Source organism: Pollicipes pollicipes, unplaced genomic scaffold, assembly GCF_011947565.3.
Source record: "Pollicipes pollicipes isolate AB1234 unplaced genomic scaffold, Ppol_2.1 Scaffold_6138;HRSCAF=7277_pilon_pilon_pilon, whole genome shotgun sequence".
Classification (NCBI taxonomy): domain Eukaryota; kingdom Metazoa; phylum Arthropoda; class Thecostraca; order Pollicipedomorpha; family Pollicipedidae; genus Pollicipes; species Pollicipes pollicipes.
Genome location: NW_023596818.1, coordinates 3,504,525 through 3,528,964, shown reverse-complemented (window position 1 = coordinate 3,528,964; position 24,440 = coordinate 3,504,525). Strand labels below are relative to the sequence as shown.

At 58.0% G+C, this 24,440-nt stretch overlaps 2 protein-coding genes across 2 annotated transcripts in view; one reads left to right on the top strand and one right to left on the bottom strand.

Moving 5' to 3' along the window:
• Positions 1-20,286, top strand: part of LOC119105673 (C-Maf-inducing protein) — a 52,159-nt gene extending 31,873 nt beyond the window's left edge. Inside the window, exons 4-15 of the mRNA XM_037229141.1 lie at positions 834-905; positions 2,840-2,929; positions 10,200-10,388; positions 10,756-10,859; positions 12,758-12,952; positions 14,048-14,140; positions 16,912-17,068; positions 17,397-17,507; positions 18,497-18,640; positions 19,211-19,405; positions 19,688-19,793; positions 20,134-20,286. Of these exons, the coding sequence (XP_037085036.1) occupies positions 834-905; positions 2,840-2,929; positions 10,200-10,388; positions 10,756-10,859; positions 12,758-12,952; positions 14,048-14,140; positions 16,912-17,068; positions 17,397-17,507; positions 18,497-18,640; positions 19,211-19,405; positions 19,688-19,793; positions 20,134-20,258 (1,581 nt within the window). The 3' untranslated portion in view covers positions 20,259-20,286. The remainder of the gene's footprint in view (positions 1-833; positions 906-2,839; positions 2,930-10,199; positions 10,389-10,755; positions 10,860-12,757; positions 12,953-14,047; positions 14,141-16,911; positions 17,069-17,396; positions 17,508-18,496; positions 18,641-19,210; positions 19,406-19,687; positions 19,794-20,133) is intronic.
• Positions 20,287-21,804: 1,518 nt separating this feature from the next.
• Positions 21,805-24,440, bottom strand: part of LOC119105674 (guanine nucleotide-binding protein G(o) subunit alpha) — a 53,639-nt gene continuing 51,003 nt past the window's right edge. The window contains exon 8 of the mRNA XM_037229142.1: positions 21,805-23,807. Coding sequence (XP_037085037.1) covers positions 23,620-23,807 — 188 coding nt within the window. The 3' untranslated portion in view covers positions 21,805-23,619. The remainder of the gene's footprint in view (positions 23,808-24,440) is intronic.

The following is a 24,440-nucleotide window of genomic DNA, read 5'->3' as shown; positions in this document are numbered from 1 at the left end:
GACCCCGGAATCCAGCTGGCCGGGCTCAAGCTGTGTAAACTAAGCTTTCAACTCGGCTCACAGCGGCAGGTTGCAGGATTGATTCCCTGGCGGACACGTACCTCGCACTGGGGCGCCGATAGCATAGTGGATACCGCGCCTGCCTTACCTGACCACCGCCCGTCTGGGTGACCAGGGGTCCGGGTTTCGATTCCCCTCGCTGCTCGCACTTCTCGCCAAGGTGAGAGGCAGGTGACATCATATAGCCGGAGCAGCTGAGTGCGTCGTAAGCTACAATAACACACGCGCGTACCTCGTGCTGCAACTAGGGCTTTCGATCAGCCAGCCGCTCGGAACTTGATCACTTGCAATAGCTCTAACAATGCGTGGGAACAAAGGCTCTGGCGACAGTGAGCGGATGTAACGGAGCAGAGGACCAGCTGATGCGTCGGTACATTTGCTGGACCTAGGCGTGGAAACCTGAAGGAAAGCTGGTGGCGTGTCTCGTAGTGCGTGCTGGCACCGTCATCTCTAAGTCTGGCTGAATTTGTGACACGTCGCTCTGCCGGGCTTACCGGAGCAACAGCCACGTCAAATAAGTTAAATATAAAATGATTGCAAGGTCATTGCATGAACAGGGGACTGGGTCTCTGAGAGCTTTGACATAACATAGAAGCGCTGGCCTTTGTTTTTTTTTTTCAAAAATGTCTCAGCGCTCGGCTGTGATCCTAATCATGATGGTATCTCTAAGATGGCTGTGCAGCCCATCTTTTGCTCGCTTTGTGTAACCAAGTTATTGGAAGCATGTTCATGGGAGTACATGCGTAGTTTCTAAAACAGTGACCTCTTTTCAGAAACGTATGTTTCGGCACAAAACCAAGCTAAATGAATGCAGGAAGCCCGAAGCTCTCGTCAGAGAAATTAAGGTGAGTTATCTCTAGTGTTGTTTAAGTGGATTTTAATCACGACATTTAATGCGTTTGCAACACTGAACACTAACCTGATAATGCCAATGGCGCATCCCTGGTACCCACTCATCTCTCCTGGTGCGATGCCATCGGTGTGCCCTCCCGAACGTCCCCTGGGCGCGCCCCTGGCGCCAGCCATCGACCCCGGGCGCCGCCGGCGCGCGCGGGCCCGGAGAACTAAAGCTGTCCTGGTCCCGCGGGTCCAGGCGCTCCCGCAGCCGGGCGGCGCGGCGCGTCCGGGAACGACGGGCTCGTCAGAGCGGCGACGCACCTACCGATGGCGCTCGACGACGACCGGCGCCGTCGTCAGGCCGGTGCTGGGGGTTGGAGCGTGTGCTCACCGCCGTTATCGCCAGAGAACGCAGTCCGGTGCGGTCAGGGGTGAAGCCGACCGAGCAGAGAGCGGGGCCGGACCGACGCTGGGCTGATGGGGCGCTGACCCCTGTAATCTGGCGCAAGATGGGGTCGCTGTATCCGCTCCGTCGTACGTAGAATGATCATGGCAGATTTGGCACCGGTAAGATTGAATTCGGATCTCCGCAACCCATATGTGCGCGCGCGCCGGTGGGGACGGATTCGGTGGCACGGGTCCGGGGGCCTTTCCAGAAAGCTGGCCGCCATTGGGTCGGTCCCGGTATAAACAGCATGCTGGCTGCTCTGCCCTGTCATCAGCTTAATCTCTGGGTCTCCCTCGTGGTGCTCTGCGGATCGGCATTCGTGGTGCCATCTGCACGTGCATGGCTAGACGAGTTTGCAACGAGTGGGAGGCGGGAAGTTCGCTGCCGGCTCGAGCTGGGACATTCGGTGTGTGCAGAAACCGCGATCGCTTCGCATCCTCTGACGTCAATGGGACACGTGCTCCGGAGAACCGGGATGGAGGAAGAAGTATGGAAGAATGGAAACAGAGGCGGTGATATCGCCACGCGAGCGAGCACGTTTGCACGCCCGGGCATCTTCCGCGGAGGCCAGGCGGTGGCAGAGTCTCATGAGAAACAGCACCTGTTCAACAGGAAGAAACGCCGGATTGGAGCGAATGGAAAGCAACTTTGCGTTGAGGTTTGCCGTAGCGTGGCTGAATGAGTGTCGCACGAAATATAGACGGATCATGGCGCTTTTGCCGTGAGATATCACAACCGATCGCGGACCCAGGGAGACCAAGCGGTCCAAGCCCCACGCCCCCACACCCTACGCCCCCACGCCGCCAAGCCCCCACGCCTCTACGCCCCAGGTTCCCCTACTTGACCAAGATGGCCAGATTGACTTTTACCAACGAAGTTTGCCTTAGGACACTCCGCAATCTGCAGTAAAGCGAATCCTGATGAGTTTTGCAAATGAGGACACGCTTTGAGATTTAAGCATTCACAAGCCAGCGCTGCCTCCACCCGGCAAGTTGGACATCTGGACCCGCCCTTGATCACGACAGGCCCGCTTTGGACGGGTCCACGGGGGCGTGTCATGAATGATGACCTCCAAACTCGTCTAGTCTGACAAATGTATATTTCACTATCTTTCCGGCGCCGTTCTGTGTATTCCCGGAATGCTTGTGCCGGCGCGCATGCGGGCAATGAAGTTCACACCACCTTCAGTAGATCCCGCTGCTCGTGCATGCTACCAACGAAGTTTACACCATCTTCGGTAGATCCCACTGCTCGTGCATGCGACCAACGAAGTTAATAAGCACCCTCTTCAGTAGATCCCGCTGATTTCCCGCGGGGAAGAGCCATCATCTTTGGCAGCCGCCCGCCGCGGCGGGAGCTTCAGGCCGCCATCGCCTGGGCAGGCGGCGGTTTCGTTCAGCGCGTGCTGTTCGTCGAGCGACTTCCGCGTGGCGTGCTGGGCAAGTCGTTCCACCCGGGAGTGTGATGCAAGTTGCCCGCTGTCTGTTCCGGCAGGCCATGATCGATGTCTGCATGCAGGAGCCGCTGCTGGACGATGCCATCTACCAGACTCCCCTGGACGTGGTCTCGGGACTGCTGACCAAGGTAGGCGATGGACGAGTCCATCTTTGCACTGCTGTGCTCGATGTCGTCACGCCGTGGGGACGTGTGTGATGAACTGGTGCAGGGTACAGGTTTACGCACAGAAATGGCGCGGGAGTTTCAAAATATAAGGACAACCATCTGACGGCGCAGATTTTGTTTGCGAGCGTCGTGTATCAGTTGCATTAATTACAAATATTCTAGACGTATTGCCGGCTTTTATCAGCTCTCAGACGTGAACCAGACGTGACTCAGCAGTCTTCCAGAACTTTTGGACGCAGGCGACTGTTGATTGGACCATTAACACCTAAGTTATTTATTTTTGAAGACGTGTCTTGGGCAGTGCAGCCGTGCTACACTGCCACCGGTATTGCAACAAAATGCGAGGGCTTCAAGGCTCACATCTGGCGGACTGGCTCTGGCTAAGGAGACGGCATCATTGGAAATGCCAATGATAACGCTTAGGGCCCACATCAGACGACGGGCAGTTTACCAGGAGGTGCAGGGCAATAGACAAGATATTCATAAGCAACTGTATTGCTAAGACTCATCACGCAACAATTTTCAGAAAGGCTTAGAGTCATCATTGATATTGAAATCTGATCGGGTGCCATGATTAGTATTGAAAAATCCCGAAGACGAGCTGTTTAAGGGTCTTGTTACTGACATCAAGGCTGGGACAAGCGCTTGCATCCCCCAAAAATAAGCGAATACGTGCAAATTTGTTTGATGACCGAACCTGGATTCACACCAATGAAAGCTCTTGCCGAGCGGCAAATGGCTTTTATTATATATGTATATATATATATATATGCATATATAAAATTTATGTATATATATAATGAAATAAGTAATATATATATATATATAAAATGATATATGGCATGATAAAAATATAAGAAATATATAGATATATAAATACATGTATATGAATATATAAATAAATATAATATCATGTTATATATATATATATATATATATATATATATATATATATATATGTGTTATAACAAAAGACCTTTATTCTCTAGCAAAAAGCCCGCGCCAGAAACGTTAGCAACGTTAATAACTTCCTTGAACTGTTCCCTGGTGACAGGGGCGGCACCACCATTGGCTAAACGGAGGTCGTTCCCGATGTCATTTGCCAAAAAGAGGCGTATAGTCCTGCCACCGTTGAGACTTCAGAATGCCTTATCATGCTGACAGGAGGCCCCCAGATAAGAGAGACAAAATATGTCATCGAATCAAGAGCGGTGCCCTGAGGGCACACCGGAAGCAATGTTCTTCCGGTAGGAGACCCTAGCTGGCCAGCATCACGCGGTTTTGCTTGACAAAAGTCCGATATGATTCAAAGGAAGGCACATCAGATGCATAAGAGCCTTATGCAACACAAACACGGGAAGGTTCGCCAGCCTAAAAGGAGGCTCGATGGGATAGGTAGGAGGCCCCACCACGCCGAGAGGAGGTTTTGCTGCATTGTGCCCCTTACTAAGGCATCCTTTTGAAAACAATGTTGGTGAAATCAGAAGAAGAATAAGTTAAGAGATGTGTAAGAAATCCCAAAGTTTGTTTAGGATGCACCTAGTTCCCCCCCCCCCTGAAATCGGTCGGTGTTGCCGCCTCCGCCTCTTAGATCCGGCTTTTCATCTCAGACACATGAATGCGTCTGTAGAACTGCACTCCGGAGCAGTGATCAAAAGCCATTATTTGTTAACTTATACCGTGGCCGTTGGTATATTTATCATACGATTCGTCGGATTTTATCAGTCGCATGAAGAATTTCCTCCTGTCCCGTGTCGGCGCAGCTAATGGTGTATGATAGCGAGTGATGGTGAATAAAACGAAAATAGTACGGTTTGCAAGGGTGTTTCTCTTTATAACGGCGGTCCTGTGGGCGCATTCCGCATGTAGAGGTTATAAGTTATTTCGGGGAACAGCTGGTCTACTCGCTCCGTCTTGTGATCTCATGTGAGACTTAAACCAGCCACTGCTCTGAAAAGAGTACCCGCGAGCATGCCGTTCAGTCCTTTTTGCTTCCTTAAGTGTGATAGAATTTCCCGTAATGGACCCACCCACTTGACCGGCAATGATCCCCTTGATCGCCTATCTTTAGCCCCGAGCCGAAAACGGCGGCATGGTCGCGACCTTTGACCTGTACAATCGACGCTCTTACGACCGTAACGGCGCACCCGCACCGAAGCCCGGCACCTGCGCCGAAAGCGATCGCCCCAGTCGCCGTCAGCTGGCACATCCTGTTGCCGGTCGGGGCGAGCACATTGAGCGGCGCGCACTCTTGTTGCCGATGCGCCGCGCCCACCCCATCTGGAATCGATGCGGGCGCGGCCTGAGCGAACGCAGCACGCGCTGCCGCCGGTGGCTCGCGTGGGATTCCCTGGCGCTCGTCCCGCCGCGGAGGACCGCGTGCGAGCCGCCAGCGCGCGCCCCGGTCGGCCGCCGGGGCCGGTGCAGGGCGTCGGCGTTGTCTCGGATCGCGCCAACAGCTTGCTTCGGTTGGCTGGTGCCGGTGTCCCAGCTCGCCTCTGGTGCACGGAAGCGCGCTGGTGATCACTGCAGCGGCTGGCGGCGGGCACCAGTCGGGAGTCGTTAGGACTGCCGCTGACGGTACGGCAGTAGTCAGGGGAACTCACCTGGGCCCGTCGGAGGTGCCTCAGACAAACAGACAAGCGCAGAATGTTAGCCTGTCGCGGCCACGCAGGTTAACATCCTGCACAGCTGGGGAAGTTCTGACGCCGGATCTCCGTCAGAACCTCCCCCGGGCCCGCGCCCCGGGAGTGCAGTATCACACCTGGGTGCGCCGGGAGTCCCAGAGCGTGCCTCCCTCATCGGCCCGCGCCGGCCCGCCCCACATGCGGCCGCGCCCGCTGGCGGGCCGCCGGCCGCCCGAGACTATCTCGCCGCCGCAGCTCGGCGGGAGCGCGCGGGGACGGCGGTCAATTGGGTCTGCCGGTGACGACGCCGCGGCCGACGCGGTTATTAGCGGCCCGCGGCGACGGCGGCAAGCGACGTGTCCGCGTGCACCCGCACGTGCCGGGAAGGGCGCTGCCAACGGGCGGCGCGGTGCAGCCCCTGTGACAGTGTCACATTCTGGAGAGGATGGCCACGCCCAGATTGCCTCCCCGGAAGGGTTTCGTGCGAAGTCACGCTGGCGTTTTCGGCGGATGGTGTCAGGTGTGACGTCCGTGTCGCCTGTGCGGCATTGTCATTATCGAGCAGGGCTGTGGAGACACTGGTGGCAGATTGTTACATTTCCAACAGCTGGCCGTGCGATATTGATTTTCTGGGAAGCGTTTGATGCAAAGTCACCCAGGCGTGTTCGGTGACATGGGCCGTCCCATCGCGACATTATAGACGGCTTCATTACACACCCAAGTCTAGACGTTTGTGATAGCTGACTGCACAGTTGAGCTGGGGGCTTCCACGACTTCGCACCAAGCTGGTGTGTAAAACCCACTGTAAAAAGACGATCCAGGGATTTGTCCCTGATCTTCGGAGATCAAGAGATTGTCCTCGATTTCATAACATGCCCAGGGCGGTATGTATGTGAACATTCAGGGGTTGAGAAATTCACACAAGGTTGGGTGATGGAGGGATGCGGGTGAGGGCTTAAAAAGGTGTTTTACCTTTCTTCACTGTTCTAATCCGGTGGCCTAAGCTTGGATTAAGTTAATTAGTTCTATTGGCCGTCATGTTACTACTGCTAACGTTTCTATGGTACTAAATTGTTGTCTAGCACTCCTGTTATATTGATTTATTAGGTTACGTTCAGTTGGGGATAACTGCCTCTCCCTTCGACTCCCGCGCGCTTGCAGCCAGCTCACGTATAAATCTGACTTCTAGGTGTCCTAGTTTCACCCACGTATAAGGCGAATTAGTAGTTTGGTGCGAAGGCCAGGCGCCATCAGTATGCACAAGCATGGCAAACCGCGATGGGGCCCGAGCAATAAAGCCCGAACGGAGCGGCGGGGTCGACCGGTCCGAGTGGGCCGCGGGCTTAGCAGGTCAGCCGTCCAGAAGCCAGCTTCAGCCTGCCAGGCTCATCTGGTGTGACCATCCGTCACATCTGGTGTGACCATCCGTCACATCAGGTGTGACAGATGGCCCGTTTAGCGCTGCTGCCACGCAGTAACGGGCAGGAGCACTGCTGCCCTCGCGCGTCGGATGGGGTCGTCGATCATCGCTATGGGGCCGGGCCGAGGTGCTCCGGCGCCGGGCTGTTCTGCGAGCGCGAGCGGCGACGCTCCCGCCGGTGGAGTGCACACTCCCAGACGACAGGGCGCGCGTCACAGTCCGTGTGAGAAGCGGATGGAGTTCGCTTGCTGCCAGCTATAATCGATGGACGTCGTCCTACAAGGACTCAGCCGAAAAGTTAGCATGTTAGCCTCTCAAGCTTATGAAGTCAAGTCCGAATGAAGCTTGGCTGTAATGAAATTGATGTCAACTCCATTTCACGGGAGCTGGCAGAAGCTTCATGTACTCTCTAAATGCGCTACGATTATTTTCGCCCGCTGGCGAACTCAAGATGGCTACTTAACCGCCGCGTCAGCTGGTGTTGGCCCAGAACGCTGAACTTGGCTGCGCATACGGTGAGCTGCCGTTTAGTATAGCAGTGCCGCAGCAGGTTTCTGTAGCGTGTTTTAGGTCGCATGTCCGGCCCTGACCCTGGTCCTGGACGTCGACGCCCAAAAGCCGGATCGAGGCGCCAAATGCCTGAAAGTGGTTAAATGACAGCCAAAGTGTGCCTCAGTTCAGTGGCAGGCTCTTCTCGTACTTGGGAGGCTCAAATCCCCTTGCCGTTATGATAGAGGAGAACCTCTACCACAAACCCGGCAGGAAAATGAAAAGCTGGAGAGATATCCGACGGGCTCCATTTCCACCGGAGCACTTTGCGAGCCCCGCTGCGCTGAGTCGTATAGACGACGGATAGCCCCGGGTCACGTTATAATTCAAACTTTGGACGCGCCCTGGCTTCCATACGGTGGCCTGGCCGGTGCAGGTAGCATTTGGGCGGCGAGGCTGCATGGCAGGCGCGATGCTACAGCCGTGCTCCAAATGTTTATTGCTGCCGTGTGGATCGTTTATTTGCCTGATGGCGTGTTTTGCGTTGGATGTTGATCGCTTGACGGCGGCGCACCGTTGCGGATGTCAGCTTCGCGTAACGGCGCCGTATTGGACTCGTTGTTGCAAATGGATCGGACTGGGAGAGTGGTCAGGGGCGTAGTGACCTAGACAGTGGTGGCGTATGTCCCTGATTCATTTGTGAACTGTCTTTTTGCGCGGAGCTAGTTAGTCCCTCGCGCTGCAATACTTATGCGAAGCTACGGCCGCGACACGTGATTATCACATGTCATTGCGATTATCACATGTCATGTCATATCACATCCCATTGAGCTTTATTTGCGAAAAGGATAGGATTTTAGTGCACAGTTGCTGCAGCCTGTGACAGAGCACAGGATGACAACCTCGCAGTAGTATTAGATTTATTGGGCTGCAAAGATGGTTCTTGTAGATAGTTATTTTACTCTCGTACTGGGAAAAAAATCGAGCACGTTTTTTTAGTAGATCCAGTCATTTTAAGCGGAATTGGTTAAAGCTTGTTGAAATCTGCCTTACTGCGTTTTTTTTGTCGGTATATTGAGGCTGTGAGCCCGCAGCACGAAATTGATTCAGAATGTGGTTACGATAATAGTTAGAGTTGACACCGGTAAGGTAAGCTCCAGGTCTGAACGATGCGTCAGTGTTGCTCCTCGGATGTTATGTCCTCGACCCGCTTGCAGCGGGCGTTCTAGAATTCGTTTTGCATTATGACGCTAAAGACAAGCGGCTGCACGAACCACTGGAACTACGGTAGTGGCGTGCGAAGACAGACCATGCAATTGACGCCTCCATCACATCCGACTCACGTACATCCCGAGCACTCAAACCAGTTGTGAACACCATCTCCCTCTGGCAGATGATGCCGGATCGAACCAAAAAGCTCAAAGCCGTCGTATTCCCATCCTCCAGCCGGTATTTTGCGTCTGGCTTACCGTGTGTGACGAATGGCGTCCGGGCCGGGCCTGCTATTTCATTTCGCTCCCCGGCGAGGGTTGTCGTCCTATTGACACGGCCAACAAAGCTGATTGCACGGACACGCCGCTGCAGAGTTAATTGGATGGGTAGGTGCGGTCTGTTGGGCGAGGGAGGGTGGGGAGGCGAGGCGCTGGGCGGGCGTGTGGGCTCCGGCCGTGCCTCCAGCGACGCCGCGCCGGAGAGACGGCGCGTTTCACCGTGACTGGCGCCGCCAGTGGGCCTGGGCTTTCCTCGGTCCGGCCGGCGCGCCGCCTCGCCGACGCTCTTGTCGGTGTGCCGTCCGGGCTCTTATCGGACGGCATACCGATCTTCGATCCACTCTTCGATCTATCTGTATGTCTATCTATCCATAGCTATCTATCTAGCTATCCACACTATCGATCAATCCACTCTTCACATTATGTACTGCTTAATGTCCATAATCGAAAATAAACATCAAATCAAAAACCGGCATACCGGGCTCATGGTCACACCGACGGCGTACCGTCCGGCAATTTCATGTCTGCGTAACGACGCACCGGCATACCGGCATGCCGACCTCCATCCTAACCGGCATGCCGTCTCGCCGGTATACGGTTTCTCGCGCAAACGTGTGACAGGCACACCGTGTCACCGGCTATCAGTACATACTACGGGTGGTGTAACGATGCTTATTGTGACCGGCATACCGTCTGCCATGCTGTCCGGCGCACGGTAGACCAGCCTGGTCGGATAGGGCCGGCTGGTCGGCATGCCGTCCCAGCCAGCATACCGTGTGACGGACGCGTGCATTTCACCGACATCTCAGCATGCATCTGTTGATCTAGGTGGCATGCCCGCCACCCGCTCGGCATACACGTGCTGCATTCGAGTTGAGGTTTATTTTACGTTTTGTCATTTGGGTCACTTGTGCTCAGGCGATATGATGTCATGCATGGAATTCCATACGCTTGGAAACCTTGGGAGTTCCGCGCGTTTCAACATAATCATGGGATGGATCTCCGGGAGTTTTGACCGCAAAATGGCCCTGGAAGCCAAGCGTCGGTGCCAGTGACTTTAACGGATGCCCTGCAGGAGCAATTGTCTTAAAATCTCCACGTGCTCCTCCAATTGCGACGTCGAAAAAAGAATCTGACTTCCACCCTGTATGCGCGTGCGCATGCGCCGGATGGTTTGAATGACGGCTGCGTTCACTCGTCGGCAGCACCACCTGTGGACGGACCGGCTGCTGCGCGAGGAGCTGATGCTGGCACTGACGCCGCTACTGGAGCGGCTGCAGCCTAGTCGCGAGGTGTGCGAGTTCTTCTCGCGCTTCTGCCGCGACTACCCGCGCTCCATCCTCGTCCAGCTGCGCGTGGCGCCCGTCGTGGAGAAAATACTCAAGCACAACGTGGTAAGGTGGGCACCAGGGTCGGGAGATGTCCATGGACCAGGCGGCGGAGTCGTTGGATGCTCTGTTTGCTACCTTTCAATGCTTCGCGCTGGTAGGCGTGCCCATGCTGAGCGATGTGGCGTGTGCGTTCAGTTCATGAGGACATACGGGTGGGTTCGAGTATAATGAGGAGGGCGCCGCCTCGCCAAGTTTGAAATTTTGGCTTTAGCTTGACGTTATGCCGTGTGGTAATGTATTAATCAAGATTCACTCCTCTCCCCTGTAAATTTAATCCCGCCATCAGCACGGGTTCGTTTCGTTTTGTATCTCCCTGTCCAGCACATTCCTATCATGTCCCACTCTCACCGTTCCCTCAACGTGCTTTCAGGACTTCAGCAAGTTCTTACACACGCGAAGGCTGGTGCAGGACCTTCTGCTGGCTCTGGGCAGCCAGGGCAGTGGCTACCAGGCCACCAAGGATCTCATTTGCAGGTATACCAGCGCTGGCAGCAAGTGCACGCTCACAGTTCGGTAGCCGCTGGCACAACATTACAGTGGCTATCCGGAGATCACACTCCCGCTCTCTTTTAGCCCCTTTTCCATTGCTGTGCAGAAAGTGTCGACGAGCCCTGAGCCCGCACCCAGCGCCCGCGTTGTTTACGTACACAGTGCAGGTCTGGTAATGCAAGCTCAGAGGAAAATATGCGAGTTTCGGACGGTCGATCGAGCCCTTTCCCTCTGTCAGCTTCATTGCTGGCGTCATGAGTCAGGTGTTCGCGGACGCCGCAGACACTGGTCGGTGTGCAGTGTCTGCGGCGTCCGCCTTGTCCGGCCTGTCAGCTGTCTCGTTGTACGTGCGTGTGTCTGCCGTGCGTCTGTGCTCTGCTGTGCCGTTCGTCTGCGCTGTCTGCTGTTCATGTGCGCAGCCGGCGTTCGCTTGGGAGCGGCTGTTTCTCTCGCCTGCGTAGCGTGTTCGTCTGCTGCCCCATGTCGGCTATCCTCGGCCACCAGCCGGGCTGATGTGTCGCGTCCCAGTCGAGGCTTCACTGCACGGTGGTCACGTGTCCGCCGTCGGCTGGTTATGTTGACCACATGGCATCGCCGCCTGGCCGGCCGCTCAGGCTGGCCGAGCGGCCGGGCGGCGGCGGCCCTAGCTGCTGCAGTGCGGACGCCGGACCGGGCCCGCCGCCCGGCTAGCCGGACGGGGTTCACTGGCATACGTGCCGAGCGCCGTGGCTGCCGCTCGGCGCCGACCCCTGTGCCACACGTGCCACTCGTTTGATGGCCTTGTGCTAATCAGTACGGGGAACCAAACCGTTCACCCGCCTTTAACGTGTGTCTTGCCTCCAAGCTCTCGGAAACAAGGCATCTCTGTCCTTATAGCCATGCGTTATAGTACATTTACATTGGCAAACAAAATATCAACTGCTACAAAATGCGGTTTACAGTCTGGAAGTTTATGTTTGCTCATTTGCTTTCCCAAGGGAACTGTAGCTTCCCAAGGAATACATAAGAGGTGGTTGTCGGCTGCTCGTCCAGCTGTGCTGTCGGGGTGCGGCGGACGTGGCGCACCAAGATAACTCGGCGTCATTTGGGACATAAGACCAGGTCCTGTCCGGACCATCCGCACCTGCTCACCGGGGGACCAGCTGATCACGGGGTGGTGTTGACTGGGCCCTGCAAACTAGAGCAAGACCGCCAGCTCGCTGGCGGCGAGAGAAGCTCTGGCGACTTTTCGGGAAAATGTAGGGAAATTTCGCGATTGCTGTGCGCAGCCAGTTGGCACTGAACAAGCTAGAGTTTTTAGGGATGTCAATGGCACTATGTGCCATGTGCTATTGCAGATTCGTATTCCAAATAACCATGATGAGCTTGTTGGTGTCCAGCTTGCTTTGCAGGCTTTTTTGGAAGTTCGATCGAAGTTCTTTTTTGGAAGTTCGTTCGAAGACGATACTGCAGTTGAAGGGAATTCAGAACAGAATAACTGCTCTCTGGCATAGCGTGTCTGATTGCTGCGGATGACAGCACTCCCGGCTGTCAGCTCTCTAAAGCGGCTAACGCGCCGAGCCTAAAAAGCCGCGTGCAGGACGAGACAAAACACGGGATACGACTCGGGCGCTAACAACTCCGCGTTCGATACTCACAAAGCACTGTCGGCAGAAGGTCAGTGCGCTCACTTGAGCGGGAGCTGTGGCAACTCAGGGATGACAGTTCTCGGTGAAAGCACACGGCAAAGCGCATTTCATCTACACGCAAAGCGCGAGACCACGTGGCAACGGGACACGTTCTTGTGTGGTCGTGTTGTCCTTCCACTGCGCCCGCCGCGCCCCTCCCGCCGCGCCGACGGCCCCTGTGCGCCACCTAACGATGACCTCTGACCTCCCTGACAGGATGCACGGCCCGGGCAGCACGTGCCCTCACCCCCGCGTGCTGCCCAACCTGGTGGCGGCCTGTCTGGGCGCCGTGTTCCTGCTGCAGGAGGCGTGGCGACGGCCGGCCGACGACCAGAACGCCCTCGGCCTGGCCACTGACCAGACGAAGGCGCACGAGCACCTCGACCTCTTCCTGAACGTTGTCGGATTTGTGTGAGTGTTTGGGGGGCTCTCTCTCTCGTCAGCCGTGGTGTCGTTCGTCATCCCTGAAGGAGGGAGGGAAGGGGGGGGGGGCGCGAGCGGCGTCGAGTGGGGTCTGTTATGTGCTCGGGTTGACGCTTCAGTGCTGGTCAGCAAGGGCGTGGGGAGTCAAAGTGAGCGGGGGGGGGGGGGGGGGGGGGGGGCAGGCTCACCCCAGCCTTCATTTTCCCCATGGTGAAAAGAAAGTATATTTTTCGTCGCGTTTCTTTACGAAAAGCGAGTTCTGAGATCGTTCTGCTCTTGGTGAGGTGGTCCTAATGTAACGCGTTGGATTGATGGGTGCACTTCGAGGTGATCTTGTTGAACATTCGCTCAGGTTCAGTGGGGTCGCCGTCTTGGCCGATAAATGTAATGCGCAGACGTCCGCGAACGTCACGTGTCGTGACGCACAGTTCCGGGACGCTGCGCGAGGTCACGGGGTCTGTTGAACCGGTGCATGCGACGTTGAGATATCTCCCCGACGGTATGTGCGAGCCCGGGCAACTGCTGTATCGCAACGTCGCTGCCATATCATTGTGGCAGCTGCAATTTAGATATCCGTTTACGTCCCCCCCCCCCGCCCCGGACGCATCCGGGATCCTATCTGGGGAGGGCTACGCTGATGAGGTGTCACGTGACGCCCCTCGGACGCATCCGGGGCTGAATCTGGGGAGGGCCACGCTGCTGAGGTGTTACGTGACGTTCCTCGGACGCATCCGGGCTTGCATCTGGAGAGAACCGCGTAGCTGAGGCATCATGTGAGGCTCCTCAGAGACGGTGCTTGCGCCGGCCCGGATCTAGAGTCCGCGAGTCTTCGTCTCACTTCGGAGTGCAAAACTTGAGTGTTCGCCTCCAGCTTTATACGTCCATGTACCACGAACCTCTCTGCGATAGGGCGAAAATACCCCGCACATGGAGCGCTCCGCGCCCGCGAAATCGATGTCCGCAGACCAGGCCACGGTCCGCCGGGTGGGCCGCGCCCCCGCGCCGCCCACCCGGCACGTGGTGCGGCACGTGGGCCACGTGTGCACGTGTCGGCGCCGCCCGCTGACCCCCGTCCCGCCGCAGGTCTGAATGTGACGACTGGCGGCCGGGGCTGGCACTGCTGCTGCAGCCGATCCCGTTCCCGGAGACGGCGGTCAGCCACCCGGCCTTCGTGAGGTGAGTGCGCGCCGTGTCCGGCGCCGCCGCGGCGTGTGACGCGCGCTGTGCGCTGGGGTCGCCACCTCCCGCCGGCGGTGGGTCTTGGTTTGTCTGGCCGCCCAGCGACGCCGGAGATTTTGTAGGCTGGTGGGTGACGCGGGTCGGCGTCTGGAATCGCGCCCGTGTTGTTCGCCCGTCTCCAGAGTTCCTTCATCGTTTGCTGTCAAATGGGTCATTTATCCCAGAGGGCGTTGGCTGGTATTGAGCTCTTAGCTCTCAGTGGCCATTATTACAACCTCGTTTCTATTATAACGACGTCACGTATCCAGCGGACGTTACGCGGTCGTCCAGTGGGTTATTATAACGTCGTTTCTGCGGCGGACGTTGATGTCTTCACACTCTGTTGCCATCGGGTTTGGCGCGGCGGCGACCTTGCTGAAGCGCACCGGTCCCAGCATCCGTGCTACTGTCAACGATCGTCCACTATAGCCCCAGCAAGGTGCCGTCGGGAGCAGTCCCATTGGCGCTCGCTTCGGCGACGCGGTGCAGCCAGCCGTCCCAGCGGTGCACATCCCCGAACAGCCGGAGCCCTTTCCTGGGGTGGTCATCGGACCAGCGCAGCAGGGCGATCTGTGACCACCAGCTGGCGGGGCGCGACGCCTCGCTCCCGCTCCCAGCCGGCGGAGCGCGCTCGCTCCCGTCGGCTCGCTCCAATTCGGCGTGGAGCTGTGGCTGGCGCCTGGCCGCTTCCCGGTACAGGCGGCATAGCGTCTGCGCTTTCCCCTCAGCGCCGCCGCCGCCGCTGTCGTCCGCATCTGTTGCGTTCAGTCGCAGGTGGCGGCGGCAGTGGCGCAGGCCGCACTGCGCGACGCGCAACATCTGTCGCCGTCGGTCGGCCGCCGCGTCACCGCTCTCACCGCGGGCGCCGGTCGCGGCGGCTGTCCGCACGTCGTCCACGTGGTCAACCCCGTCCACCCGGTCCACATCGTCGCACGCCATCCACTCGGCGGCAACGCGGACGAATGCGCCGAGCGTCAGGCGGCCGGCGGCGAGGTTTCGCAGCAGACTCTTCGCCTGTGGCCCCAGTTCAGTGCGACAGGCGCGAAGGACGCAGGCAGCGAAGGGGGTGGGAGGGAGCGCGGGGTGAGGCGGACCCCGGCACGCGGTGGCCACGCCTAGAAGCGCCAGCCATAGGTGCGCCCGCCACGGTCTGGATGACATGGAGAATGGATTCCGTTAGGTCAGATCGGACGGGGCATAGGCCTGTGCTGGGTTGACTGATAGCCCGTCCAAATGGCGGGCCGTGGACGGGCGTGGACGGACTGGCCTCTGTTACGGACGACGTTTGGGATAAGGTGCGGTGATCGGTACCGACGCTACTCACCTCATTGTAGGCCGTCTTTTTGTGACATAGAAGGCTACCTTTTTACGTTGATGTTACACGTAACACTTCGGATTGGGTGTATTTCTTGTTGGGAACGGATGCGTACAGCGTGCATCCAGCTTACACTGCTCTGCTGTTCGTTGTGAGATAATGGCAATTGCAGTCTTGTTCCTTACACGTAAATCAAACTGTTAATTTGCTGGGTCATGTGGGACTTGGCGGAAAATTTTAAGATCAACAGCACTGCGCCATGTTTTGATTTGTTTAATTGATTAAAAGCAGGCTCTCGTGCGTTGCTCATGTGATGGTACCGACGAAAAGGAATCCGCTTATTATAAGGGTCCGTTCACAACGTAATGTATCTCATAAAGTTTAAGAGCGCTTTTTGTGATCCGCTGTAGTTACGTCAGGGTCGTTTCCATTTCACCAGTTTGCGGTTCGGTCAGGTTTAAATCCTAGGCTTTCAGCGCCACGTTGTTCCGGTGATCTCTTTCACACGAACGTGTATAATTGAGGGGGTTCCCTGTGTACTTCATATGTTCTCTTCATTTGTTCTGTGCGCAGAGATCGGCGTTTGTTGGCTTACGTTATTGCGGTACTGAAGAGGCTGCGATAATTTGGCTATACTGGATGGGTTATTCATGAGCGTCGTGAATTAGTTTGCTGTGAGAACTTTTAATCGAGCTTAATTCAACAGCATTTCGAACGGGTGGTCTGCTGCCTCGTGCTGCCCATTTGTACCACATTCTCCCTGCTTCATGCTGACGATGCGGCAGGCTCGTTCAGACGTCATCTGTCCTTGGACAAGCTGTCGGTGCCATGGACGCTGTCGTAATGCGCCTTATCATCGCCGTAGATTGCCTCCTCAGCCTGGACCGAATGTCCGCCCAGTGCTAATTATACCCGTTGCGAGCCCGTAAGGTCCGTATGTGCCGCTGACGTCGGTGGTGACCTTGCCAACGTCGCTTGACGGTGGCGAACTTGGACAGGGCGCGTGGTGACAGCAGGTGGCAGCCATAGGCCCTTTTCTTGTGTGGTTTCTCCGCTGGTCGCGCTGTGGTTTGTCATTGCTTCCTCATTCTTAGGAGCGTTCAGTGGGCTCCACGCCCTGCGTCGTGCTGTGCCTCCTTTCCATCTGTGGTCGCCCCGTGGACGGATTCTGGCACACATTAATCATAGCCGCTGTTGAGCTTGCTGTCACGTCTCCTGCCGGAAACTCCCACTGCTTAACATCAGTCCCAGCTCGTTCACGACGCCAATACCTCCCCCCCCCGCCCCCAACCACCACTACCACCTCCCACCCGCCCTCCTGTCCGAGGCTGACAAACCCGTCCCGGCGCCGTCGTCTCCCCAGCGCCGCGCGGTGGCAGTGATCCGTACTACAGGTTGTGCTCTGTCGCCGCAGGTCGCTGGCGCCTGTCCTGAAGCGGATTGGCTCCGACCCGCGCTGCGAGGTGCACAAGATGGTGCTGGCCACGCGCGAAGAGAAGGACGGCTGGCTGGACGTGGTGTGCCCATCGTCTGCCTCCTGCCCGGACGACGGACAGCTGTGGGCCGGCATGGTGCGTGCAGAACTGGACCGGTTTTGACACAGAGTTGTCCTGTCCTGCTCAACGGGTCATGCTCGTGGGACCATTTTCTTGGCACCCAGGACGTCATGTTTTCGTTCAACCTGCATACCCTGATTTGTCTGACCATTAGCATACATTGTGACGCAATCTAAGAAAACAATCAAAAGAAAAGGACTATAAACTAGCTAGTATGACTAGTATAAACTAGTAGTTCTACTAGTTTACTAGTACAAACCAGTAAACTAGTATAAACTAGTAGTTTTGGCGCACGCTTGTCATGAATGCGCGGCTGTGCGTCTGAAGTTTACCGTCGTTGCAGCTGAGCACGCTGCTGACCTGCTGTTGTCGGCGGAAGGCCTTCCTCAAGTCGCTGCTGAAGGTGCTGGGCGCCTGTCAGCTGATGGCCCTGCGCGGAGACACCACGTGCCAGGTGAGAGGGACGCTCGGACGGAGCAGTGTGTTGTGTGTGGTGTTCGACCCAAGGCCAGCTGGGTGTGTCATCGCGCGAGCTTGTAAAGACGCTTCTTTGATGCCGTGTGGTGTCCAGGAGCGAGGATTAGAAAGTTCAGTACTGTTGGAGACGGCGGACGTGAGGGAGTTGGTAGTAACACGGCCGCTTTCTTGTCGAGAGGCGCTGTCTTGTCTAAGCCACATTTCCGACAGACCACACCGCGTCCCCGGTCTTGCCGCGGAGCCAAAGTCACCAGCTTGCGTGGTTGGTATCTGTAACGGCTTGAGCCCGACTGGGGGTGCGCCGCCGGTCGCAGCCGCGCCGACCTGTGTCAACTCCAGGGGCGGCACCGGGACTGGGTGCCTAAGGAGGGGATACACGGTGATCTTTGGGACTAGCCGGCTTTTGAACGACAGAAGCCGGGCATTGAGAGGAGCGGGGACGTGGATAATTGGGGTTAATGATTTAATCATGCAGGGTTCTAACATTACGAACGGCACGCCCTTGGTGCAAGCAAGAAAAGCCTGGAGCTCTTCTGTTTTTTGTGTTGTTTTTTGGACATGATCTTAGAGCTTTTACAATGGCAGACATCGGTCCTTCAGTGTGCTAGGATGAATTGATGAAGCGGCGTTTTCAAGCAAATGATGTCTACATTGTCAATAATCGACGTTTCAAGTTGGATTTTTGATCACAGATGAACAAGGTCAAGGAAATCATCGCTCTTAAAAAAGCCACGAAAATCCTGAAAATGCTCCGAGTCTGTAGAGATATTGCCACTGAAAAATACCCAAATGATAAACCATCCGTCGTAAGGCGTACATCATTCGTCCATCATAAAGCGAAAATCAATGATCCGTCGTAAAGCGTCACTGTCGTCAGGGTGTCCGCGAAGGTCCCAGTGTTCCACGTGCGCCGGGCCGCCGGCGTTCCCTCGAGCCCTGGCTGACGGGGCACGGCGGGCGTTGCAGGAGATCCTGTGTCAGATGCTGGAGTGGGGTCTGATCGCCGACTGCCAGGACCAGCGCGTGACGGTCAGCACGCTGGTCAGCACGGCCAGCGGCGAGGCGCGCTACCGGGCCCTCTGCGACCGCATGAACCAGCTGCGCGAGCTGGTCAGTACAGCGCGCGCGCGCGCCGGGTGGTGGTGGAGAGGGGCAGCGGTCACGAGAGCTGGACACTAGCCTCGCGCTGCTCGGGTCATGGCCTGGCTGTATTTTGCAACGTATGTGTTATTGCGTCGGTTGTCATTAACGCGATTGATCTCGCTGATTGTTGTGAGAGGGCTCGAGATGCGCCTGGTGGTAGATCTGGAGCCGGTGACCGGGTGGTAGGTGTTGAGCATGGGTGCCTGCGCGCGAAGTACGCAAACGTGTTTTCAGTCGGGGGAAGACATGTGTTTTTTACTTCCTCCTCCTCCCCCCCCCTTCCCGAATCCAATCAAGTATTAGCGGACACACAAGGGGCCGCCCCGATTTAAAAGGGTTACATCTGGAAGGGGTACATCTTCTTATAATCTTGAAACTGGCGCTTGCTTCCATGACGCGCCGGCTGCCATGGTGCCCCGCCGCTCACCGCTCACCGCCCACCGCCCACCGCCCACCGCCCACCGCCCACCGCCCACCGCTCACCGCCACCTCGCCGCCCCGCCTCGGTCGTAACGCGCCTCCTGCTCCGCCCGGCAGCAATCGAAGGGCGGGCCGCGCGTGCTGAGCCTGCCGAGCCGCTCTACCGACCACGACCTGGCGCAGCTGCTCTCCACCGGCTGCTTCGGCAACCTGGAGGCGCTCAGTCTGGCCTTCACCTCCATCACGTCACAGAGCGCCGAGCAGCTGATCAAGCTGCCCAACCTGCGCTGCCTCAACCTCTGGTGCACGCAGGTGGGTGCCGTGTGGTGCGCGCGTGGTGTGTGGCTCAGCGGAGAGGGGTGGAGGGGGGGGGGGGGGGAGAATTCGGACTTGTTTGATGTCGTCGGAAAGATTGTGTTGTGTGCACGGGTGGTCGGACTGCGTTCTGGACGAATGGCTTCTGACAGTTGGTAACGGGTGCCGCTGAATAGTCTTGTCATTGTTCTCGAGTCTTCGAGACTCCTTCTCTTGTATTTGATTTGCAACGCGACGCTGCGGGCCGTCAGAGTGGCTGACCAGGGGCCGCTGTTGCAGTTTGGCGACGACGGCTTGCTGCTCATCACGGAACACCTGCCTAAGCTGGAGGTGCTGAATCTGTGCGAGACGTACGTCACCAACAAGTCGCTGCCGTCGCTAGCCGGTGAGTGCCGTTTGTCAGCCGCGTCCACCCATGCTGGGCTGGGACGCGTCGCCGCCGTCGGTGGCCGCATTGTGGGCTGGAACACGGACAGAAGTGGAAGTTCGTGTCCGTGGAAGAGAACACGGACAGGCTGGGGGCTGAAATTTGCATGCGTGCGCCTTACTTGTGAGTGTCTGTGCGTTTCGTTGCAACTCGCTTTTGACCCCTGGTATTCAGTCCCCCCAAGTTGGGGGAGGGGGGGGGGGCGGGGCAAACGGGCAGATGTCACGTTCTCTCAAACCCTGGCTCGAATGTGGGTTTGTGCTGGCCGGAGCGTGACGTGGCCTGTCTCCCGCCGCAGCACTGAAGGGACTCCACACGCTGAACCTCAACAGCACCAAGCTGTCGGCTGAGACGTGGACGGCCCTGCGCATCCAGCTGCCTGAGCTCAGGGAGGTGGACGTTCGATACACGGACGCCTGGTGACGCGGCACCAGCGGCACCAGCCGGGCGCCGCTGCGGCGCGTCGGCGGTCGCAGCCGACGTGTGAGCCGTGCCGTTCGTGAGCGGCGTCTCGCGTGCGCTGCACGGCTCGCCTCGTGTTTTGATAGATGTCTTATTTAAACGAACGTTGTTTTGGAGGCGCATGGCGCTGACGGACGGCGGTGATGAACTTGTGTTTGCGCAGGACGCCGCTGGAGTGCGCTGGCATCGGGGCGCGCGCGTGCGCGCCTGACTGCATGGACTTCCCCGTCGCGCTGCGGGAGCAAGAGCATGATTTGTTTTACTTGGGGGACCGCCTCGGTCTCCGACCAGCATACTCACGCACCTGGGCCCGGCCACCTGTGGGTCGCCCTTGCGGTGGCCCTCGGACAGTGTTGGGACTGCAGCCGTTCACTCAGGGCTGCGGTTGCTCACCTTTCATATCTGCGTGCGCGCGCGCCGCCGCCGCCCCGACCGGCGCCGCCTGTGGGCTCGGCGCAGTGGCATTATCGGCGTGGCGCGCGTGACCGTTTTCGTACCGCCCTGTTGCTACCCGCGTTTTGCATGTTTGTTCCAGTATGTGCGCTGTCTGTCGTGTAGGGCCGGGACGGGGTGACCGCCGCCCTGAAACCCGGGGCGGGACGTCCACTGTCGGGTGCGATCGTCAGCGTGTGTGTCGCTTGCGTCGGCGGCAGGTGTGGCCGCCGCACCTTTTCTTACTCGCGTGTCTGAGGCGTCCGGTCGCGATTCTGAGCGACGCCCGCGTCCCGCGGCCGTCGGACCCGTGTCGGCGAGGGTCGCGCCCAGAAGCGCCTGCACACATGTGCGCTGGCTCGTCCCGGCCCTGGTACCGGAGTAGTCGGCCGTGGGTCGAGCTAGCGCCGTGCCCGACGGGGGCGCGGCGGCGCGGTTCTGTTCCATCCCGCGCGTGCTGAGCGGGCGTCTGCACCCGGTCCGGTTCGCCCTCGGGACGTTTCTCTCTGCCGCGCATTTGGGCGCGGTCGGACATCGCGCCTGCACGACCACCGTAACCAATGTGAACGAGCTTACGTCGGAACAAGAGGTGACGCTGTCTTTTGGCTTTTGATTGGACGTCGCAGCAGTGACGTCAGCGGCTGGGAGGTCCGTGTGAGCGCCGACAGCTGCGGCGTGTATGGTGCTGCTCACCCGCCGGGTGTCTCGGGCGTCGGATTCCGTCCAAGGAACACACGAGGAACGGACGAGGGCGAGGAGACGGCGAGTCACCGCGGAACGGACGCGCGCTCGATCTTGAGTGGAGTTGGAATAATGGCATGTGGAACTTACCAAATTTTGTTGGGGCTGGGGCTTGATCAGTTCTTCTGTGCCACCGTTATTGACATCGGAGGCCGAGTGTAATGAGTTGATTATAACAACTGAAGTGCTGCGGCGAATCTCAGTGGCCATGTTCTCTCGAGGCGTAATCGTTGCGCTGGTAGTTCGCATGCTTATTCACGTTCTCAGTTCCACTACTCAAACACCGCCGAAACCTCGCCCCGTGCACTCCGTTGATCAACAGCCAACGAGTTCCTCTAACAATCAAACGGCGTTTATTAATGACTCATACGCAAAAATACGAAAACGAAACTGAGACACGGCTCGGACGTCGGACCGCCCTGCGAACACAGAAGCGGCACCGCAGGCCGCTCGCGCCGCGGCCCTGCGCGTTCACCGCGCCGCGCGAAGTGCTCCATGTGCTTGTGTGCGCATCGCGTTGTGCTCCACGGTCGGTACCGTTTGTGACGGCAGCTGACGGTGGCGGCGGGCGGCATCAACCGGTCCGCGCGGCGCTCGTGCGGCGATCCAGGTGCGAACGAATGCGGTCGGCTGCGCGGCAGCTCAGCTGGCAGCATATGACGTCACGGGAGCATACCAATCAGGATGAAACAAGCAGCCACCACGATAAAGTACACGCAGCCAGCCAAAGGACAAAGACGCACGAACCGCCGAGGATAAATGGGTGCTAGGCCGTCTCGTTATGTAACAAACTACCTCGCCCACGCGCCGTGCTATCGCACATTACGCGGCCAGCGACGGCTAGCCGCGCCTACCAACATCGTCGCGGATCCACGACGCGCAGCCGACGGTCTCGGAATTTATGGACCGGTCCGGTGGCCGTCGGCCCAAGCGGCGCAGCAAAATGAGAACAAGCCATACGGACACCCACGACGGAGCTGTGCGTCTTCAATCGGCCGGCAGTGTGAAAAAGCTGCGGAATCGAAATTATTGTTGACAAGCGTGCCCTCTCGCGGGAGGCACAAAGACCGTTTCAAGCCGCCTACCGCGGGCTAGCGCACTGATGCAATGGCGCGTGCAAGGGCCGGTAGACAGTCTGCTCTGAAACTGATTGGCTTGTTACTGGCTCACATGGGCCCAACGTGTCTACTAGTGACGGCACAGAAGCCCACAGGAGACAGATCGAAATAGACCCCAATCCGGCCAGAAGCGGAAAAGATGACGCAGCTGACACGAACCATCGACGTCCCTTGCGGCAGATCCGGGCACGACCAGGGGACAACAGCACTTCCCTGGCCAGGCCGTCCCAAACACCGACACTCGCAGACATCAGTGGCAGACGAACGCCGGTCTAGCCGGCCGGGCGGCCACGGCGGGTCACGGGACCCGGTCGGCAGTGGCCCGAGGGGACGCGGGGGTCGCCCTCGAGCCAACGCCGGCCGACCGCCAGCCGCTATGGTCCCAACAGTGTCACAGTGACGTCACGACGCGGCGCCGCCGACGCCGCGGCGGCCACAGAACACGTGGACATCGGTCGCGCTCTGTCGCCGCCAGGGTCGCTAGGCTCGCCCGCCGGGATCGGCCCCGCCCGGCCGATCACGTGACCCCGCTGCGGGGACAGCCCGCCGGCAGTCACAAAACATGGATAGCTATCGGCGCGCGCTATGTTACAAAACTGCCCCGTGTCAACGACCCACGAAACAAGGTAACCCCTGACCCGGGTTAGGAGATCGCAAGCCAGTGGACCGTGCGGGTGGTGACGACTCGGTCGCTACTGTGCTGGCACCTATCGTTAAGCAGGTAAGATAAAAGTTCCAATAGTCTCCACGCGCACATCGCTCGTTTGCGGCTCCTGCGCACCACAGTATTTCCGATTCCGAATTGCCACACTTGAGCCAACCAGCGTGCAGTCGAGCCCACTCACGAGGAAATAAATAGATCCATATCTCAGCACGTGTTGATGACTAGTATCGTCCTCCGCGGGCTTCTTCGTCATCGAAGTCCTGAGGTCGGGACGCGTTACCCGCAAGATACCAGCGCCCCTGGCGGCAAGCCGCGAAACACCGGCGTGCCGCGCGGCTTAATAGCGCGCTCGATGACACAGCACGGCCTAGTAGAGGCCACATCCTCGCAGGTTGTTGGCGATGATGACGTCGGTGACGGCGTCGAAGACGAACTGGATGTTGGTGGTATCGGTGGCGCACGTCATGTGACAGTAGATCTCCTTGCTGGTGGACTTGTTCTTGGCCTCGAACTGAGCCTGGATGTAGGCAGCAGCCTCGCCGTACTCTTGGGCGCCTGAGGGCAGAGCCAAGGATCAGCACGGCAAACAGCTGGATGGATATGAACATGCTGCGATGCATCGAACGCACTGCGATCTATCACTGACATCTGTTATAAATGGATAATCGCCACGCCACCACGCAAAGCAGTTTCTCAGTTAAGGCGATCACGACTGCATTCCAAAAGGAACATCACAAATGCACAGGCCAATAAAAACATTCGGAACTGGCCGCGTCGGCCATCGACCATCACGCCCCTCGCGTGCACGGCCAATACCACCGCCGCCAACACGAACGCCGAACCGAGCCGACGGCAGCCTATCTCTTCCCCAGCGACCGGGCGGCATTGGCGCGCAGCGAACGGTGAAGATACCGCCCGAGAAAAACCGCCGCTCGCCCGTTACCATGGCGACCGCTCGGCCCAAGCCGCCGCGGACGAGTCTCCCGTCGCCATCAACAGTCAGCTGACTGCCAGTTGATGAGACGCCTCCCCTCTCCCCGCTCTCCCACCATCCCTCGGGCGAGGCGCGCGACTGTATGGTGGTCTAGGCCACCGCATCGGCCGGATATTGGATCGCGTGCATCAGAACACGGCGCTGCCTAATTCTTACAAAAAGCGAGACCTTCTGATGACATTCAGACAGCGGCG